This window comes from Acartia tonsa, chromosome 6, assembly GCF_053477335.1.
Source record: "Acartia tonsa isolate MP-2025a chromosome 6, ASM5347733v1, whole genome shotgun sequence".
NCBI lineage: Eukaryota > Metazoa > Arthropoda > Copepoda > Calanoida > Acartiidae > Acartia > Acartia tonsa.
The window spans coordinates 33,644,885-33,663,665 of record NC_137265.1 but is presented as its reverse complement, the minus strand read 5'-3'; the positions used below and the strand labels follow the sequence as shown (position 1 = coordinate 33,663,665).

At 30.6% G+C, this 18,781-nt stretch overlaps 1 protein-coding gene across 1 annotated transcript; it reads right to left on the bottom strand.

Moving 5' to 3' along the window:
- Nucleotides 1–610: 610 nt before the first annotated feature.
- On the bottom strand, nucleotides 611–12,819 carry cue (Low-density lipoprotein receptor repeat domain-containing protein cueball). Its single transcript, XM_080164448.1, has 16 exons — nucleotides 12,748–12,819; nucleotides 12,280–12,329; nucleotides 10,770–10,964; nucleotides 9,404–9,494; nucleotides 9,101–9,184; nucleotides 8,693–8,773; nucleotides 8,240–8,318; nucleotides 7,575–7,747; nucleotides 6,937–7,088; nucleotides 6,481–6,541; nucleotides 5,313–5,391; nucleotides 4,929–5,023; nucleotides 2,557–2,688; nucleotides 2,082–2,145; nucleotides 1,357–1,491; nucleotides 611–1,006 (listed from the first exon to the last, which is right to left on the bottom strand). Exons 1-16 carry the CDS (start codon nucleotides 12,756–12,758, stop codon nucleotides 890–892), a joined length of 1,599 nt encoding a protein of 532 aa, XP_080020574.1. The 5' UTR covers nucleotides 12,759–12,819; the 3' UTR covers nucleotides 611–889.
- Nucleotides 12,820–18,781: the final 5,962 nt, after the last annotated feature.

The window sequence follows — 18,781 nt, the reverse complement described above, 5'->3', positions numbered from 1 at the left end:
CGGCTCACAGATTTTATAAATGAAAACCATTTTCAAAGAATCTGAAATAACCAAGACACAATTTTGCACGAGGAACTCCCCAAAGGCACAGAAAAATTAATGACTTTTCGCGCATTTACATTAGCCACGTAATTATTATACAGGGAATGGGATCGCAGGCTGGGAGGCCAGCCGTTTATCAGCTAGAATTCATTAAAGTTATGGAATAAAAGAATGTTAAAGAAAGATATTGGGTTTCCTTAAGATGATCCAGTTCTCATAACAAAAATAATCTTTACATACTATATACAAAAAACATATTATTAAAAATTAGATTTGCTTCAAGTTTTATTTACTTTAAACTTAATATCAAGTAGCAGAAAGGGAATGGACAACTGCAGATAATTCAATATTCCACTAAAACCTCTCCCTGCTACCCAATGCTGACCTATTCCTGTTAGATCGGCTATATCATACGATCAAACCAAATCATTTATTTTTTTCTAATTAAATTTAAAATTTAACTATACGATAAAACTTAAGATATTCAATAACTTTATCTTTCATTTTAGTTGAACTCTTTTAAATAAATGTAAAATGCAAATGAATAGGTACGAACCCCCAAAAAAAATTCTTTAACTTTTTGATTACATACTATTCTTAAAACAAAAAATTAAATTAAAAACAATATTTATATAAATCTAATGTTATTTTTGACATTCTTATATTGAAATAGGCATTTCAATATAATATACCTAATCTACTTAAGGAAATTTCACTATAGAAAATATAGGTCCAAAATCATAAAAATACATAAAATAACAAGCATAGCTTTTTTTGGCAAAATAAATTCACTTTTGAGTTTTTATTGATATAATTTAGCACTTATTTATTGTTATTGTGTCTTATGCTAGAAATCAGGTTCATGATTGTTATCTAGTAGCGCTGCTCTGTCGGACGAATGACAAGATTTCTTCAGGTTTCCAAATATTTTCTTTGGTGTTCTGTTTGGTGGTTCCAGGCATGGCTAGAAAAGTAAATTTTTAAAGATTTTATATTAATTTATATGAAATAAGAACATAGAACAAATGATTTTACAATTAAATGGACATCTATCTCTTATTTGGTGTAAGAAAATATAAACCCTGGTTAAAAATACAAATCATAAAATTAATACTAGTTTTGTTAGCCTGGTCCTTCTGCCCCTCTGCTCCGGCTAACAAAACTGGTTTTAATCTTATAATTTTTCATTTTAATCTCCACGGAAATCTGTCAATAAAACGATGCGATAAATAACAATTAAAGCCAAAATCCAGAAGGTATCTAACTAACGCATGAATTTTATTTGTGTTATTTAGTTTTTAGAATAATTATTACCGTATCACACATGGCCATATTGCAACAGTCTTCTATATCCAATTGTACACCTCCCCCTTCTCCGAGGTGCTCCGCTCCCTTTACTATATTCTTTGTATCGTCCTTGTTTACACTCTTGCGTCTTATTCGGTCAACCTAGAAAAACATTGTAAAATTTTGTTAAGGTCGATTAATATGTAATTGATTATATTGGTGCCTTAGATTTTGATAATGCTAAATATTTAATTCGTGAACTTAAGATTATATTTCTATCTTTTAATAATAATAATAATAATAATAATAAGAACTTTTATTCAATAACTCTTTCAACCCTGTTATGAGATAATCACATAGACATTTAATTATTACATTATTACATGGTAATCATATTAATATATCAATACATTCATATTTATCTAATAATTATACAGTTTTAATAGCTTGATAGGATATTTATTAGAAGCAGACACATGTACAAAGATCAACATCATTAGGATGAATTTTGAAGAAAAAAAAAAACATTTAATAAACTTTCTTATTTTTGCAGGAAACTTAAGTGGACTATAAATTAATGTATGTAAAACCCCAGAAAATAAAAATGCTAAGGTAGTGCAAAAGTTTGTGCAACACGATCAATATTTTTTAAAAATTCCCTACAGTGCAGTGGTTAGCAAAGGAATTAAAAACTTTTGGGACTATTATAATTTACGGTTCAATGTCCTTTGCCTCCATAGATTTCCAATTACCTTATCAGCATATTTTGAGGCAGAGATAAATCTTTTTCTTACAATACGAGGCCTCTTGCGGTACCTGAAAGTATCAAATTGTTATCAAAAAAGAAATAATATGATATCACATGAATCTTTTGAGTTGCTGATGGGTTTGACTATTATAAGTAGGTATATATTTCTTGATACTTAAGAAATAATCGTAAAGCTTTTTAAAAATAACATAGCTCTTCCAAAAATAATTTTTAAAATATGTTGATATTTTTACAGGGGAATATTTGTCGTCAATTTAGCTAGCTAATAGGGACCTCATTGGTCAGTTCGTTCATCCAGTAAAGATGGTGTATGGTTATCTTAGCCAGCTGTGAGCTTCACTTTACCAGAGTACATGAAAAACTGATGCAACATCAAAGTAATAATATATCGATTCTAAAAGTACTTGATTGTAAAACATACCACAAAATCTCTTACTCGATTCTACTCTAAAACTTACTTGTACAGACAGACGGCCAGTATGATGATTGCTACAGCCTGGGCCGCAATTATAGTTGGAAGAATATAGACTAGATTTATGTAGGCTTCATGTGATATGGCAGCAGACAGAACCTGTTCAGATACCTCACATCTGAAATTTGAAAACATACACAAATGTTAAAGGGAGTGTGAACGTAAAAATTTCTCATCTGATTATCAAATCTTAACATTTACTAAGCACATTTCACTACACTGATCAACCAAAAATGTCCTATTCACAAAAATATCCAGAAATAATGCCTTGATTTTATGGTATTTTGAGAGGGAAAAAGGAAAAAACAGGGAAAATCTGAACGTTTTTGTTTCTTATAATGTTTGTAGGGATATTTAACTTGCCATATATAGTTGAAACAATTTACTTACTGTTAAGGATTTATTTTATGCTATAAAATTGCCAATTCGTTTTTTTATAACGTAGTAATTAGGTAATAAAGACATATTTTAAATTCGTATTATTGACAAAAAAAATACCTCACTGTCTACAAAGGGTTGAATCTCATAGGTTATATAAAATAATAATATCCTTTTTTATTGTGTTGAACAATAAATAACCCACTTTGGAGAATTAGTTTACACTTTTATCAGACTGTTTATAAAGAAATATTGCGTCTTTATTATTTACAAATTTGTAATTAAAGGTGGGCGAGAGATGGGCCATTTAAAGTTAATTGGATACTAATAAAAAACCTGTTTCTGGCTTTGTTATTGTATTTGGTTTTCAATAAAAAAATATTGCTTATTTTATCAATTTCTAAGTAACTATACATTGGATTAAAGCAAGGATTATGTTAAAAGCCAGCTTAACTGTCAGGAAAAATCTAGAACTATGTGAAAAAGTTTAATTTTAGCTATAATGGGAGAACAAAGCAATTTAATGCACATTTTATATAATACGGAAAATTTCTTCCTTTCCCCGTACCTTATAAAAATCGTCGGAAAAAGCCGTTTTTTAAGCAAACAAAAGCGCGTTTTGCTCTATCTGTGAGATATTATGAATGAGATAATGTTAAGATTTGATATTAACCCTTACAGATCGGGCCCCAATTCCCACCTTAATAGATCGGGGGGGGGGGGGGGGGGGGTCATATTGACCCCCCCTCTATCTCGGCTTCTGTTACAGATAAAGACGTAAAAATTTTTTCTGGTGGTTCATGTGTATTTTTAGAGAAAATTACTTTTTCTAGTCATAGCGGTCAGGCCGCTCCTTAGCCACTTTTTAGCGGCCAGCCGCTAAATTTTAAAACAGCTGTAGAGCGGCCAATTTTGCAGCTAGGATGATCAAATTTTAGGACGAACTTTTATTTTTCATAACAAAAAAATTACTTTTTCTGATCATCGCCGAAAAACGGCAAATAACGGAAACCGTTATTTTCGGCGGTTACGGCGGTAAAACGGCGGTTGGCGGCGCCAATTAATATTGTTATCTGTTTATTGTTGCTCAAGAATTTACCAAAAAAAATTATAGGTCTCTAGCTGTAATAGAAGCCACGATATTCATGATATATGTCTGTAGTAAAAGCCAGACAAAAATCGGCCATAAAGTCGGTCAGGGTGCGGTCAAACGGTCATAACACCACTTTTCTCATAAGATCATTGATATCTTAGTATTCACCAAAAAAAATTTAGGTTTCAAAAGTCATAATGTAGAAATTAAGATTTATTTAGAATTTTTTAAAAATTTTGGTGCTACCCAACCGACTTTGACCGGACACCACGACCGACACAGACCAGATATCCTAATAAAATCAACTCTTGCCGACGCATAATTACTAAACTTAAAAAGTCATGAAGTCACAGCTCTCCATCTTAAAAGTAATTATTATTATAAGTTCAGATAACAAATAACAACCATATTTAGGCCCCTTTAATGAATTAGAGACAATAACGTTTATCTAAAAAACTTCCTCCGGTGTAAAAACAACCTTATTATAGAGTAGCTACGCAAAGAAAAATAAAACAATTTAAAGTTGCAACCGAAAATTTAATAAAATTGACACTTGGTAATGCACAAAATAATTATTTAGATTTTAATTTTCTAATTTTCTTTGTGAACCAAACTTTGTTATTGAAATTTAAGAAACTCAATTTGGTGGAAACTTTAAATTAGTTCCATACCTTTTGTTTCAATATCCTACAGGGTGTCCATCACAAATATTACCTAGCACCAGTATAATTATCAGGACAAGACCATACAGGGTGTCCAAAAGTAATATTACCCAGCACCAGTATCCCTATCAGGACAGGACATACAGGGTGCCTATCAATAATATTACCTAGAATCAGTATAATTATCAGGACAAGAACATACAGGGTGTCCAACAGTAATATTACCTAGCACCAGTATAACTATCAGGACAGGAACATACAGGGTGTCCATCGATGATACTACAGCTCCCTGACATGCAGTAGTTGTAACACATATCAATCTAAAAATTATAAGTTCTTATTAAAAATTCATTATTTTATAGATCATCTATTATTCTATAAGGTCACATGTCTGTAAGTCCGGCTGTCAGTCATGAAACAAGACATTATTAACTGTCTTACTAACTACATAAAAAAAGAAGCAACATCTCTTATCATTTGAACATTACATTTATGTTATCAGTATAATTCTGAAGATTGCACAAGCATGACCCTTTAAGTTAAGATAAATAAAATTTAAGTTAAAAAACGTTGTTTTTCTATAAAAATAAGTATCTGCCCCTAACATACCTGACATAACTCTCCTGTCCAACCATCATCACACTCACAGTCACCAGAACCCACCAGGAGATATCCGTTCAGGCACATACTAAATAATTAGGCTAGGTAAGTATGGATTAGGGTAGGCAAGCTTGTCCTCTGTAGGGTTAAGGCTCGACACAAGAGAGTAATTGTCAACCACCCCTCTTAATATTGAAAAGTCCTTCAAAATTATGATTAGTAGGTAATTTAGTATTTTAAATTTGAAGATCACAGTTTCAGTGTAATGGTTAAGATTTTAAAGTGCCAATCTTTATTTTTATTACAGGGAAACTAATTCCCTCCACAAATGCACAATTGAAACTGAAATTACACCGGGCTATGAATTTCCTGTTGGAAAGGAAAAATAATATTTTTAACACAAAAAAACAATATTATACAGTTTTAACCATAATTTAGATTTAATTTTAGATTATTTGTTTTTTAGAATATTGATTACATACAAAAATATTGAAAATAATGTACAATAGCTAAAAACAGTTAAAATCGCTGTTAAAGACAATTTTTGGTGTAGATTTGCATACTCTAGCGGAAATGTTTAAAACTACACAATACCTATACAAAATCGCGCAATAGAGCGTTTCATAATTATTGTTTTCACTAAAACTATTTTTATTTAATACAATTTAAGCAGAACCACATACTTTTTAGTAAATCATACTTTATTAGAAAGTTGTCCAGTAATATCTTATAAACGGCTGATCTCTTTATATTATTAATTTGCAGGCCCATTAAAAGTAGCCCTTTCCTTCACCAATAGGCCAATGACAGAATTTTAAAAAATCTTTCTTTACTGCTTTAAAGTCATGAGATAATTAATGAATAAGTTTACTAACATAATTTTGGAGGTGGATAAATATCTCCCCCATTGTCCTATCCATGCATTCAATTAATGAATGTAGATGGAAATGCCTAATATTTATGCCGCTACGGTAAAACAACAATGTACAAACACATTTATAGTTTTGTAACTTGAATTATATTGACTTTCTTTGATTTATATGATAAATTAGAAGGATTCCGTCTATTTAAAAATCTTGAACAAAAAGTTCAGGATAAAACTATTAAGTCAACACACAGACCTCTAACCTATTTTTAAACCTGTCCTTGAAGAGCAAGGTTTCTTAAAAATGCTTACTTGGCGAACTTTGAGGATTGTGTACTATTTGGCACTTGGGAAGGGGAAGACAGATCTGTATCTAAAAAAAATACAAATGTCAAAAGATGCAGGTATTGAGAATAAAGAATATTCTTTGAAACGAAATAACAGTCAATTACTATGTTGATGTCTTAAAGCATGTCAAACACTTTAAAGAAAATTTTTCCAACTCAAACAAATTATGTATGCTTGGTTAATGTTATTCATTATAACCCCCGAAATTGCATTTTTCTAAAGAGAAAGACTAAACTACACAACTTTTGTATCACTTTTGAGGAAGACGATTCATATGACGTCATATAAACGGAAAAGAAAAAGGGAAGGGGTGAAGAAAATCTCTTCAAAAGAGATGGGAGAAAAGGAAATCGTCTTCCTCAAAAGTGACACAAAAGTTATGTAGTTTAGTCTTTCTCTTTTCTAAAACCGATGTTATACCTGAAGTATTTGAAGGACGGGTTGGAACAGCCAGTGGCAGGGTGGAGTCTGGAACCTTGGTGTTGGTGCTGGCGGTACAGTCACCCACCAGAGGGGGTATCACAGCTACACCGTTGGGTCTTTGTAGGCTGTACTGTTGTATCAACTCAGGCCTAAAACATTATATTTTTTTTTAACTATGATTATTGAAATAATTAAGGATGATTTTTTACACTGCTATTTTCTACTAACCTCAAGATTTAATTAACAGTACCCAACGTTTTTGGAACAATGTGTGAGAGAACGAGTTTTGGTACCAGTATAATTAAATGTTTAATGTCCAATACCTACCTAAGGTGAAATAAATCTAACAATAAAAGTAATTTGAAAATTTTTAAGAATTAGTTAAGAATTAGTCCAAGTCACTTTTTAATGCGAACATACCTATCATAAGTTTGAATTGTATTATAGAAAGAGACAAAACTAATATTAATGCTAAGCCTTGAATTTATGCAAGTATTGTATTTTCAATGAATAACATCATATGTAGATTAGAATCATACTATTACATCTTTTAAAATGAAAGTTAGTCTGCCTGAAATAAGGAACAGCCTCAGTGAAAGCTATTCTAATAATGAACATGTGAATCCTTATCTTACCTGTGAGGTTTAGTCTTATTAACCCTCCACAAAGCTGACCGCTTCCAGTCAGACCAGTACACAGCGCTAGTGGATATCCCCAGACCAAAAGGTTCCCCGCCAGTCTCACTAACCAAGCTTGTCACCGTGCTGCCATCCAAATTACTCGACCGGATCTCAAACTTATTGCCAATCTAAAATAAAAAAATACTGAAATTCATAGATGAAAAAATTCTCAGGGATCTAAAGGAATAATACAATGGCCAAAGAATTGATGTATATCCCCAATGATGATACACAAAATTACCACTTCTTTAGATTACAATTAGTGGTTGAGAAGTATGGACACTAAACTAAATAAATCAACCAATCAAAATTCAATAAAAGTCTCCAAGATTCTTAAGAATTAAATAAATCAACCAATCAAAATCCAATAAAAGTCTCCGAGATTCTTAAATTTGGAGACTAGTCTATTAAAAACCCAATGTCCCCTCCATCTACTTATTCTGCCCTATTAGGTTTAAGGCTATAGGCAAAATAGTATTTTTTAGTGACATGCAACTTTTTGTTTCATTAAGCCAAACGTATAATCAATCAAAGTTAGGTAGATATAATTCAAAGGTAACTTTATTATCAATATCTAAAATGATAAATTTAAAACATAAAAATTATATTAAAAAAAATACCTGTTCTGTCCAATATAATTTTCCAGATGAAACATCTACAGCAAGTCCACGAGGCTTTTGTAAATCATTCAACAGTATTCTAAAAAACATAATTTAACTGTCAGGTATTTTTAAGACAGCACATCTCATTCATGAAAAAATTGGTCTCCAAATTATTAGAAAAATACTTTCTTATATAGATTTTTAAGTTAAGAACCTGGATCCAAATCATCTTATACCAACAATAAAATTAATCCAGATAAAAAATCACGAAACCTATACGTGATTTTAGCTGTCGTTGGGGGGGGGGGGGGGCAACACATATTAGAACCGACGACCTTTTTATCTACCCCCAAATATTATTTTATATTTATTACACTTGTTGAATATTTCTCATTATTGTATTTACATATCATCTACTTTGTTCAACCTTATAAATTGAAAATATAGTTTGTTTATGGAAAACAACCATACCTGGATTCCATTGGATCCTGCCCTTCTTTCCAGAACAGGATGGATCCATTTTTCCTTGCTGTATTGCTCCAGTATATTATTCTAAACAGAAAACATTACTGAATTCTTAAATAAAAGTAACAGAATGTCTATCTGTCTGTCTGAGTGTAGCTTAAAATCTTGCTACCATTGACAAGATATAGATTTCCTTAAAAGTGAAGCTTCTTATAGGCCAAAGAAATCTCCAGAGAGAAATTAACCTGGAAAATCCCAAAAAACTATTTTTACCGTTTCTTTTTAAAACTAGAATTGAAAGTGGAGGGTTACCCCACTTTAAGTTGAATGTACCCCATAATAATAAAACTAGTATCAACAAAAAAATAATGAGTTACTCACATAATAATGGCGCAACTTCTCTACATATCTTACCTAGTGCAAGGGTTGATGGCAAGACCGGAAGGACGCATACCAGAGAACAAGAAATATGAAGGCTCCGAACCATTCTCTTTCAGCCTAAACAATAACAAATTTGATTACTAAAGTAAAAGGATGTCTGTCTGTAGGTGTATACATATGTATATCTGCTAAGATCTCATAAATGGCTAGAGTGATAGTAGTAGTATTTGCCTAGAATTTTATTATGATCCAAGGAATGTTCTAGATTCCCCCCTTTCCCAAAAAAATAAATAAACCCTTGGCGAAAAGAAAATAAATTTTTCCAGGATCTATTACCTTATTATTTTGTTAGTAGAAGGTGAAGTAACATAGACAAAGTCAGTTGTTGCTGAATAAACTATACTCTCGAAATAGCTGCTCTTATCATCTAAAACAAGAATAACGTTATCCATTGTCCATGTCCACCCACAATAACTTCATCCTTATAATAAAGTAATAGGATGTCTTTTTGTCCGTCTGTGTGTCTGTTTGTATGTACCGAAGGATCTCGCTAACCACTGAACCGATTGGGTTCTCCTTAACAGGGTAGTTTCTCATAGGTCACGGGAAGGTTTGAACCTATTTTGGGGGAGGCCTCTAGGGGGAGTATCCGCTAGTTTTGTATATGCTAATACTATTGTCATCAAGTTCTAATGATAGGTAAACAAAAAATACAATTTATGTAATCAGCTTATTTAGTCACTTGCAATTATTTGTTGATTAGATTTAATTGACAAAAAACAAATGACATATACATGTGCAGTTTTGAATAAGATTTTACTTTTATTTTGTTCATTTCTATTCATTATTATGCTTATGTTGATACATTCAAAGAAAGAAATAATATAATCAAAACACCTAGAGATTTTTAATCTTTGAAATCTGGCAACAAATTAAAGATCAATTAAGCCTATTACCCTAATTTAAAAGTGGCAAGCTGATTGTCTGTCTGTCGGTTTGTACTAAACAATCTCGCTAAACCGGTAAGAGTCTCTTTTACAATATAGCTGTTCATATGTCCTGTGAAGGTTTATAACTATTTTGGGTAGGGTACCCCCACCTTTTAAATAAAAATGAAAGGGGTAGTCGTCTTCTCCCCATCACCTCCAGGTCACCTGGAGGCTTCTAGGGGCCTAGCAGCTAGCCCAATGAATAAAACCCTTTCTTGATAAAAAAAACAGCATTGTATTTCAATAATAATCAATCCTTTCCCTGCAACTATGCTGTCATTTATTTACATGTATAATACACAAGTGTATCCTTTATTTTAACAATATAATAATGTCAAATAAAAATAATGTACATTGTACAATTGTACGTATGTTAATTTACTAGATGTAGTTCTATTTATTTAATTTTGTTATGTTTATTAATATGAGCAAGATGGGAATAAAAGCATGTAGGTATAATAAAGAAATTTATTTAGCATAGAAATCTTTTTAGATGTAAAATTAAACAATTTTGAAATAAAGTGAATTAAAAAATGATGCTTTAGATGTGTCAAGCATTTGGCTTTAAGAGAGGTTTTGTAAATTCCAGGTATTATCTGGAGGGTAGATACACCCTCCAGATGGCCTATTTTCAATAAAAAAAAGTTAGCTTTTGCAAATATTGTTAATAAATCAATACGCATGATATGAAGTAAGTCGCCTCGTAAGATTACCTCTAAAAATGTTGGTGTAGTTGGTTTGACCGTCTGTCTGAACTTTGTAAACAGCAGCATGATTATCAGCTGTGTCGGTCACCAGAAGGTTATGTGACCCTGTGGCCACCAGTCCTGTCAGGTAGCTGGCACCAGGCAGGTCAACTTCAACCTGTTGGTTGCCAACTAAACTGTTGCCAACGGCCACTAATACTTCTAAAACATTGATATATCAGTAAATATTAAGATATTTAAAAAGCTTTATATCAAATCTTGTAGTGGAGCATTTTAAAGTGTCTATAAAAAATGACGTCATACTGGCCTACCATTGGTCAATTAAAATGTATACTAACCGTCATTAGTATTGGTCTGAAATTGGTCATTTGTATTGTATGACTTCATTTTTTATAGGCACTATGAACAGCTTTTACTATATAGATTTTAGGATATTTTTTTGATCAGTTTAAAACTTTGTGTAATCCTTATGTAAAAGTAACAGGATTTCTATGTGTTCGTTTGTCTTACATAAGTCGAGAAAAGGTTTATAAATATTTTGGGTGAGGGTATCATCAACCTCCAAATAAAATTGCCCATGGAAAAAAAAGACCACCACACCTTTATTTACTTTATCTTTGAAAGTGGAGGGTCTATTTCCTCCCCCATTCTATCAAGTGCCCCTAAAGGTCTTAATTGATGGATGAAAACAATTGAAACAAAATATCTTAAACTTGATAAATAACCTTTTAAGAAGTACAGGAAAATGGATAAGCTTGATGGAAAATTTAGATAAGAACTTCCTGTATGAATATTAAATATTTTGCTTTAATCATTAAAAACCAATATATATATACTTATATGTATATGCTAACAAATCTAGAAGGAAATTGTATAATTTAAGCTCCTGATAAAACTTTATAATAATTCTATCTAATATTCAAATTTTCTAATATGTAAATTAGGCAAGAAAAGTAACAGTTTAGGTATATACTTCAATTAAGTTTAACATTAATTGAACTTGCTAAATGAAAAAGGATCAAGAATCTAAAGTTGTTTTTAGTATTTCTAAACCTTCCATAAACTTTCAATGATATTAGTAGGAACATGTAGGGAGATTCATTCAATAATAAGATTATTGGGCCATACTTTTGCATAGATTCATGTCTTCTATTTCAATAGGTATGATAACAATGTAAAGTTATCAAAGGATATGACAATTGAAGATTGCATCTAGTAAATTGATATAAAATATACATGGATATTATTACAAGAGAATTTTTTTGTCAATTACGGATGTAACATGGGCATCACTTATTGGTCAGTTAGTTCATACAGTAGGAGGGGAATGGATGGGGTTAAGTGAAGAATGAGGGGATTGTCATTTTAGCCAGCTATTTTATTTTACTTTATTAGGATACTTGATAATCTGGTGTAAGATCCAATTAAGTATTAAAGTATTAATAAATACATTATCTGGTAAATAATAAATATTAGAGGAAGGAAAGGGATGTAAATCAATATTAATATCAATTACCTGATTCTATTCTTTGGAGGAAGTAAAAAAGAAAGATAGTCACAAAAATCCTAAATTAAAACTAATTAATCAAGGATGAAAACATGCAGAAAACTTAGGTTAATTTAACACAGAAAATTACGCCAGCAAAAAAAAATACAAATAGTTTAAAAATTCTCAAAAATGCACTCCCATTTCAGGACATTTAAAGCTAAGTAAAAATTTGTTGCTTTGCATCATATCGCATTTGGACCACAATCATAGCTTTTATGAAACAAAAAGTATTTTGATATTATAATTTTAGGTCAAGTAAGCTTTAGAGCCCCCGCATAAGCCAGAACCCTATTCATTTAACAAATTAAATTAAGGAATCCATTAAAAGTTTGAGCAATTGCTCCAAATACTGTTAGAGTACCTTGAGACATTCAGACAGACAGACTGACAGACACGGTATGACATAAAATAGATGCGCTAAAAAATGACATTAACCTTCTAGTCATTTTGAAATATGTCAGTTTAATTTACATTATATTTTCTAGTCCATTTTTGCTCTGAAATTAAATATAAATATTAATAAGTACATTTTCATATTATAATATAAAAGATGTGGGATGTCTATATGTGTGTCTATAGGCGTAGCTACCAAATATAAATTTGTAATACTTTCTAACATCGTAATTAGCTCGTTGAGGTTTGGATCTCCTTCAAGAACCCAGGGCATTATCCGCGTGTAATGGCATGCAATGCCCACTATGATTTATCCTGTTTATTGGTCAACACATTCTCTATTCTATTAATTTATTGCGCCTAACATTTGAAGGTACCATTTAATGCTTTAGTATGACGCGGTGCGATCCAGATTCAAACCCAAGCAAGCACACATGTTACTAATGTGGATCAAAAGGACATTAGTTGTAGTCAGGGATCTAAAGGGATGAGACAATGGCCGATAAGTTGATAATACACAAAATTATTCCTACTGTAGATTACAATTAGTTGTTGAATCGTTTGGACACTTAACCTAATGAACAATCAATTCAAAATTCAAAAGTCCCCAAATTTGTTAAGCCAACGAATAAAAAAAGTTACTATAAAACTTAGGCGACTAGGATAATAGGAAACAGCCCAATGTCCCCACCCTCCCTGAGTTAGCAATTTTTTATGCAAATTTAATCTGTTAACGTATCTTGACACGTGCAAATTACGAGATGGAAACAAAATTGCAAAAAATTTAAGAATAATCACAAGAATATATTTACACAAAATATAAAAAGTAAAAATAACATGTTTAACTTTATCAAATAATATTACTTCCTTTAATTTAAGTATTACAGAACTAAATATTTGATAAGAACTGGATAATAATATTTTGGGTTGTTATCTGTTGCAACCACTTCTTACTACTGAGTCTATATCATAGTTTGTAAGTCTGATACGAGCAAACCATATAATAGTTGGGTATATAACATTAATTTTGTAATGCGGAGAGAAAAAATTCCAAATTCACACATAATATCAGACTAAAGATATTAAAAATATCCTTTTTGTTGATTGTATTAGGCTAAAAAAGAAAGATTAAAAATTATAAAAAGTCTGTAAAATGTAAGTACCTTAAAATCGCGTTAACCGCTAGAACGATATGATTCTCCTTTGCAGCAAAGCTTCTTTAAATCAGGAAAGGTTTATCATTATATTTTGGGTACAGGTACCTCCAAAGAGAAATCCCCCCCCCCCCCAACCCTAAAAAATATTTTTAAAACTTTAATAAAAAGTTAAGGTTCGACTCACCTCTTCCTTTTCCTTCAAATGTTCTCAGAGGCCAATAGTGGCGTAGTCGTTAGTATATATATGTAATAAAAAGTACTTAATTTTTTTGTTTAAATGTATATCTCTCAACTTATACTGAATCAATTTGTATACCCAACTAAATATCAGTAGATCGCGGCCCATTGCTACCCCTTTCCCTTTTTCTAAATACCCAACCCCAGAAAAAAAAGGTAAAAAAGTGCTTTTTATCTATTTATCTACATACATTAGATATTAGCAAAGTAATTTGTTATCGAATAGAAAATCCAAAAAAGTGGAAAAGCCATCAATTACCCATTTTTTCAGAAATAATTTGAATCAAAGTTCCATTAAATGTGTTCTCATTTAGTCTTGCATTTATTGCATCATACATTTCTTGGTCAAATTAATTACAAAAGCTTATACGACAAAAAAATAATGCAAGCTCTATTTTTTGCTAAACAAAATAACTTTCATTGATATAAAATCATAATTTTTAAGTTTTTGCTTTTATGCTATAACCACATACAATTACAAACTATTATTCCAATCAAATTATGTTTTTGAAATAATATGTTCTTTGAACGGTGAAAATTTTGTCTGTATGTAATACCACTTTTAAAAGTGGCATTGTACAGATGCCTTGCTAGTTGAATAAAATTTATTCAGTTAAATTTGGTTTTTATTGCCTTTTCAAATTAGCCAAAAACTGATTAACAGATTTGTGGGTTATTTGACTTTTTTTAACGGACAGATAGAAATCTTACTACTTTGCATTATACATGGACAAAATATATTATTATCAGAGAGAGTAGCTACTGTTAATTATTGTAGTTTAAAAGTTAACCTCATTTTTTATTTTTTAGCCGCTTTATTTGGAACTTGTTAATCTTGTGACTCATTAGATGTTCTCCGAACTTTTTTTGTCAATCTTTTGCATACAAACTTATTTGCCTATACAGTAAAAATTAGAGAAAATAAAAGAAAACTTTTGAACACTTATATTGATGTTGATTTAATAAACAAGGATAATTTACTTATTTGTTGGAATAATAGATTAACGAGTTGTAAAATTAAATTGATGTCAATTACATAAACGTGCGAAAGGTGGGTGTATTGGGTTGTCACCCCCTCCCCTTAAATAAAAAATATTTTCCCTTCTTCTCATCCCCTAAAGGCTAAATTGCTGGGCAACTCATCAATTACAATATGTAAGTAAAAAAAGACGTCAAAAGTTGTCCCTTCTGCTTCTGTGTCAGATGTGCTGATAACAGTAAGAGTAGGTGGGACATAAGATAAAATAACAACACATTTTGACAAAAATATGCTTAAGTTAACGAAACTAACTCTTACTAATTATTGACTTTTTAGTAAAAAATCTCATACAGTTTTTAGCAATTTTTTTGCTCAATTTGTTCTTTGATAGGTTAAAGAGTTTGTACTTTATTAGCAATTCTTTGCTAATTATTTTGCTTAGCAGTCAAAAAGTACGCTTCAGTCACATAAAATCTTCTAAAATCCGCGAAAACCATTACCAATTAAAGAATTTTTTTTATGTACGGATTTTTAAAATCAAATATATGTATAAATTAGTCCAAAAATCAATTAGCTATTTAGAAATGTCAGATTCATTGATTTATTGGCAAATTTTCTTCATTCTACTATTCTTTTAATCAAATATCCGATACTTGATGAGGATAAGAAATTATCTAAAAATATACTTCTTTCACTGATATTGGCATAACACTTGACTTAGACATGAATAAATATATAAAAATAAAGGTGTTTGGATGAATGTTCTATTATAACTAAACTCTCTGAATGTTTGGCTTTCTTTTAATAATAATATTATTATTACGTAAAAAAATCTACGTTTATTGTTATATTATTTTTACCAAAGCTACTATTTAGGTTGATTTTAAGTAGTACAACTACTCTATAGTTATAACTTAAGTAAAATGAGCCTACAATGTGAGGTATTTTGGTCGAAATAAAAAAAAATGTTTTCTCAGACCCATATCTTTTGGTTGTTTTGCGCTATTTATTTCAACTACACTTATTTTGTGAACAAAGTCGCTAATCCTATTAAATAAAATAGCGAGTTATGTTTGTTTGTCCATTAGGATCCCGTTCCCAACTGATTGACTTCTCTTTCTTGGGGAATCTTTCAATAGGTCGGTCCAGGTATTTTTAGGATTTTTTACTACCCCATGCTATTTGAGACCTTCTTAATGGATGTGAGGACTATTTTGTGTTCTCATGATAAGATTTACAGCTATATCAAGCTTTTTGAACGCATTATGAAACCATTTAAGGTTTTCAAAGTGTATTCGTGTAAAGATCATTAAGTGAATTAATATATATAAAAAAGTCTAGATGATCCATCCCTTTATTGAGCCAATAGTAACACAGTGCAAAAAAGTACACAGTTAACAATTATATTTCATTTCATTCAAACTTTAAGCCAGCTTAAAGTAGTTGACTTTTAAAAGCTTTGACAGGGAAAAGTTTATCGTCTTAAACTGCCATCGCTTGTTTCATAAATTAGAATCATATTTGACAAAATATAAGCCTTCATAAATTGTGCTTGATAGAATCTAGGGTAATAAATCTATTATTGATTGAGTGTGTTTGTGTGTACATATTTCTAAAATAACGCAACGAAAAACTGAGTAGAGTTATATTTTGGTTCATTTTTTGTCACAAAAATATCAGTTTTGCCTTCCTATTGATTTTTTAAAGATGCAATAACATTTGTTTTCTATTTGTTTCATAATAAAAAAGGAAAGAACAATTAGAAAAGCAAAATTTATTAATTTGTGACATATGAAATTTTGATATGGTGTTAATTTCGAAAAGATACTTATCTATTTCTAGATATTAATGTTAAAACAAAAGGGACATAATATTTTTTTAAAACTTTGTTTGCTTCGCCCCTAGTCTAGAGAAGTTCCGCAATTTATTTTGGTGAATGTTTTTTTCCAGGAATAAGCAAAATAAATCTAAATGGCGTGGTGACGCACCTGCTCAACATTGAATTAATCTGGTCCTGTCAGAAAATTCCTAAAAATATTTTTTTTAAATATCGGTATAGCCGTTATGATTCTTAGCGGACATACAGACAGACATCTTTTTACTTTTAGTGTATGGCCTTGCATAGCAGCTGCCTTGGCGAACAAGGATGCAAAGGGTCATAAAAAAAAGTACAATGATATTCATTTTTGGCCTAGTTTTCCGTCTTACGTCTTTTATTGGCTCAATTAATAAAAATTAACCAAAAAACTAATTCATCGTTATAAATATTTTCAAATTTATCATTATGTAAGATTTATATATTTTGTACATTTTGAAAGTCCAGTGGTGTTCATTACACTAGTCCCTAAAGTTTTATGATAATGTCTAAGCAAATTTGGGGACTTTTATTCTAATTTGTATGGATCATTAAGTTTAGTGTCAACACGTTTCAACCACTAATCATAATTAAAAGATGGGGTAATTTAATAACCCATTGACCATTGTCTTATCACATAAGATCCCTGAGTATAAAGCTGTCAGTAATTAAAATATACTTGCCTTACTTAATGTGATAATAAACATCTTGAAAATAGCAGTTAGTTATAAAATCTGCAGCCGATAGAATGTCGAAAAACTGCAGCTACAGCCGACAAAGACCATAACATTTTGCGGCTGTTTAGCCTTGTAAAAACCTCAATCTTTATGGCATATTATCACATTACATTACACATTGTAAGAGGCCCCAAAGTGTTGTACTTAGAGTGCTGTATCTTATTATATTTTCTTTAGGGAAAATAAAAGATTAATTATGACACAATCACATAATGGCTATATTATATATTACCTAATCGGAGCGTGATTCTCCTTCGATTTCAAGTGATCCTCTAGAGAACCTAAGAGCATCATCCGCTGAAATGGGATGGAATACTCTAACTCTTACTGGTGGATATTATGTTAAGTAACATCCAATAGACAACCAACCATTTGATTGCAGGACCTTTGTATGAGAAGTCCTAACTGTGCATGAAAATAAGATGCGCCTGTTTATAGGCCAAGGCATTCCTCTTTAAAAAAATATATTTGCTTTATTCATCTAATCTAAATAAAATTAAATCTATAAATCGGTGAAACTTTTCGCTTTTTTACTCTGGCATATAGAACTTTTTAATCTAAAAATGCTGTTTCTTTACATTTTCATGAACGTGATTTTTTGCAAACCTTTTCCCCTCTTTTTCCTTTTTTTTACCCACCTTCCTTTTTTTATTTCACCCTTGCGATTTCTCCCTTCAATTTTCTAAGTGTAAAATCTTGAACTAAGTTTATGCATTTCAACAAAAAAATAAAAATTGCATCAACAATTAAACTGATAATAAATTTATAGTTTTCAGTGTTAAAAGGTAAATTTGAAATATAAAAAAGAAATCATTAGTTAAAATTAAGAAATAATAATTCATGTTTTTTTCTTATCAAAAAGAAAATTTTGCTACATGAAAGAAACATATTCAAGTCTAACAACTCTTTATAAAACTGAGGCAACTTTCTAAAAACAACATTTGGCTTAATTTTTTTTTAAATCACAAATGTTATTAATTCATTATCCAAAAAAAATTTATCGAACATTTTCATAAAAACTTCCTTCAAAAAATTTCTTTTATTTTTGTCAAGAAAGTAGCGCAGAAACCTGATTGTAAATAGTGAATAGAATCTAGAAATCAGCTGATTA

Excerpts from the sequence above, each read along its gene's own strand:
- cue (XM_080164448.1), bottom strand. Across the intron at positions 10,965-12,279 it reads CCTCCAAAGAATAGAATCAG|AAGTATTAGTGGCCGTTGGC; the intron begins GTAATTGATATT and ends TCAATGTTTTAG. Across the intron at positions 8,319-8,692 it reads CAGGATCCAATGGAATCCAG|AATACTGTTGAATGATTTAC; the intron begins GTATGGTTGTTT and ends TATGTTTTTTAG.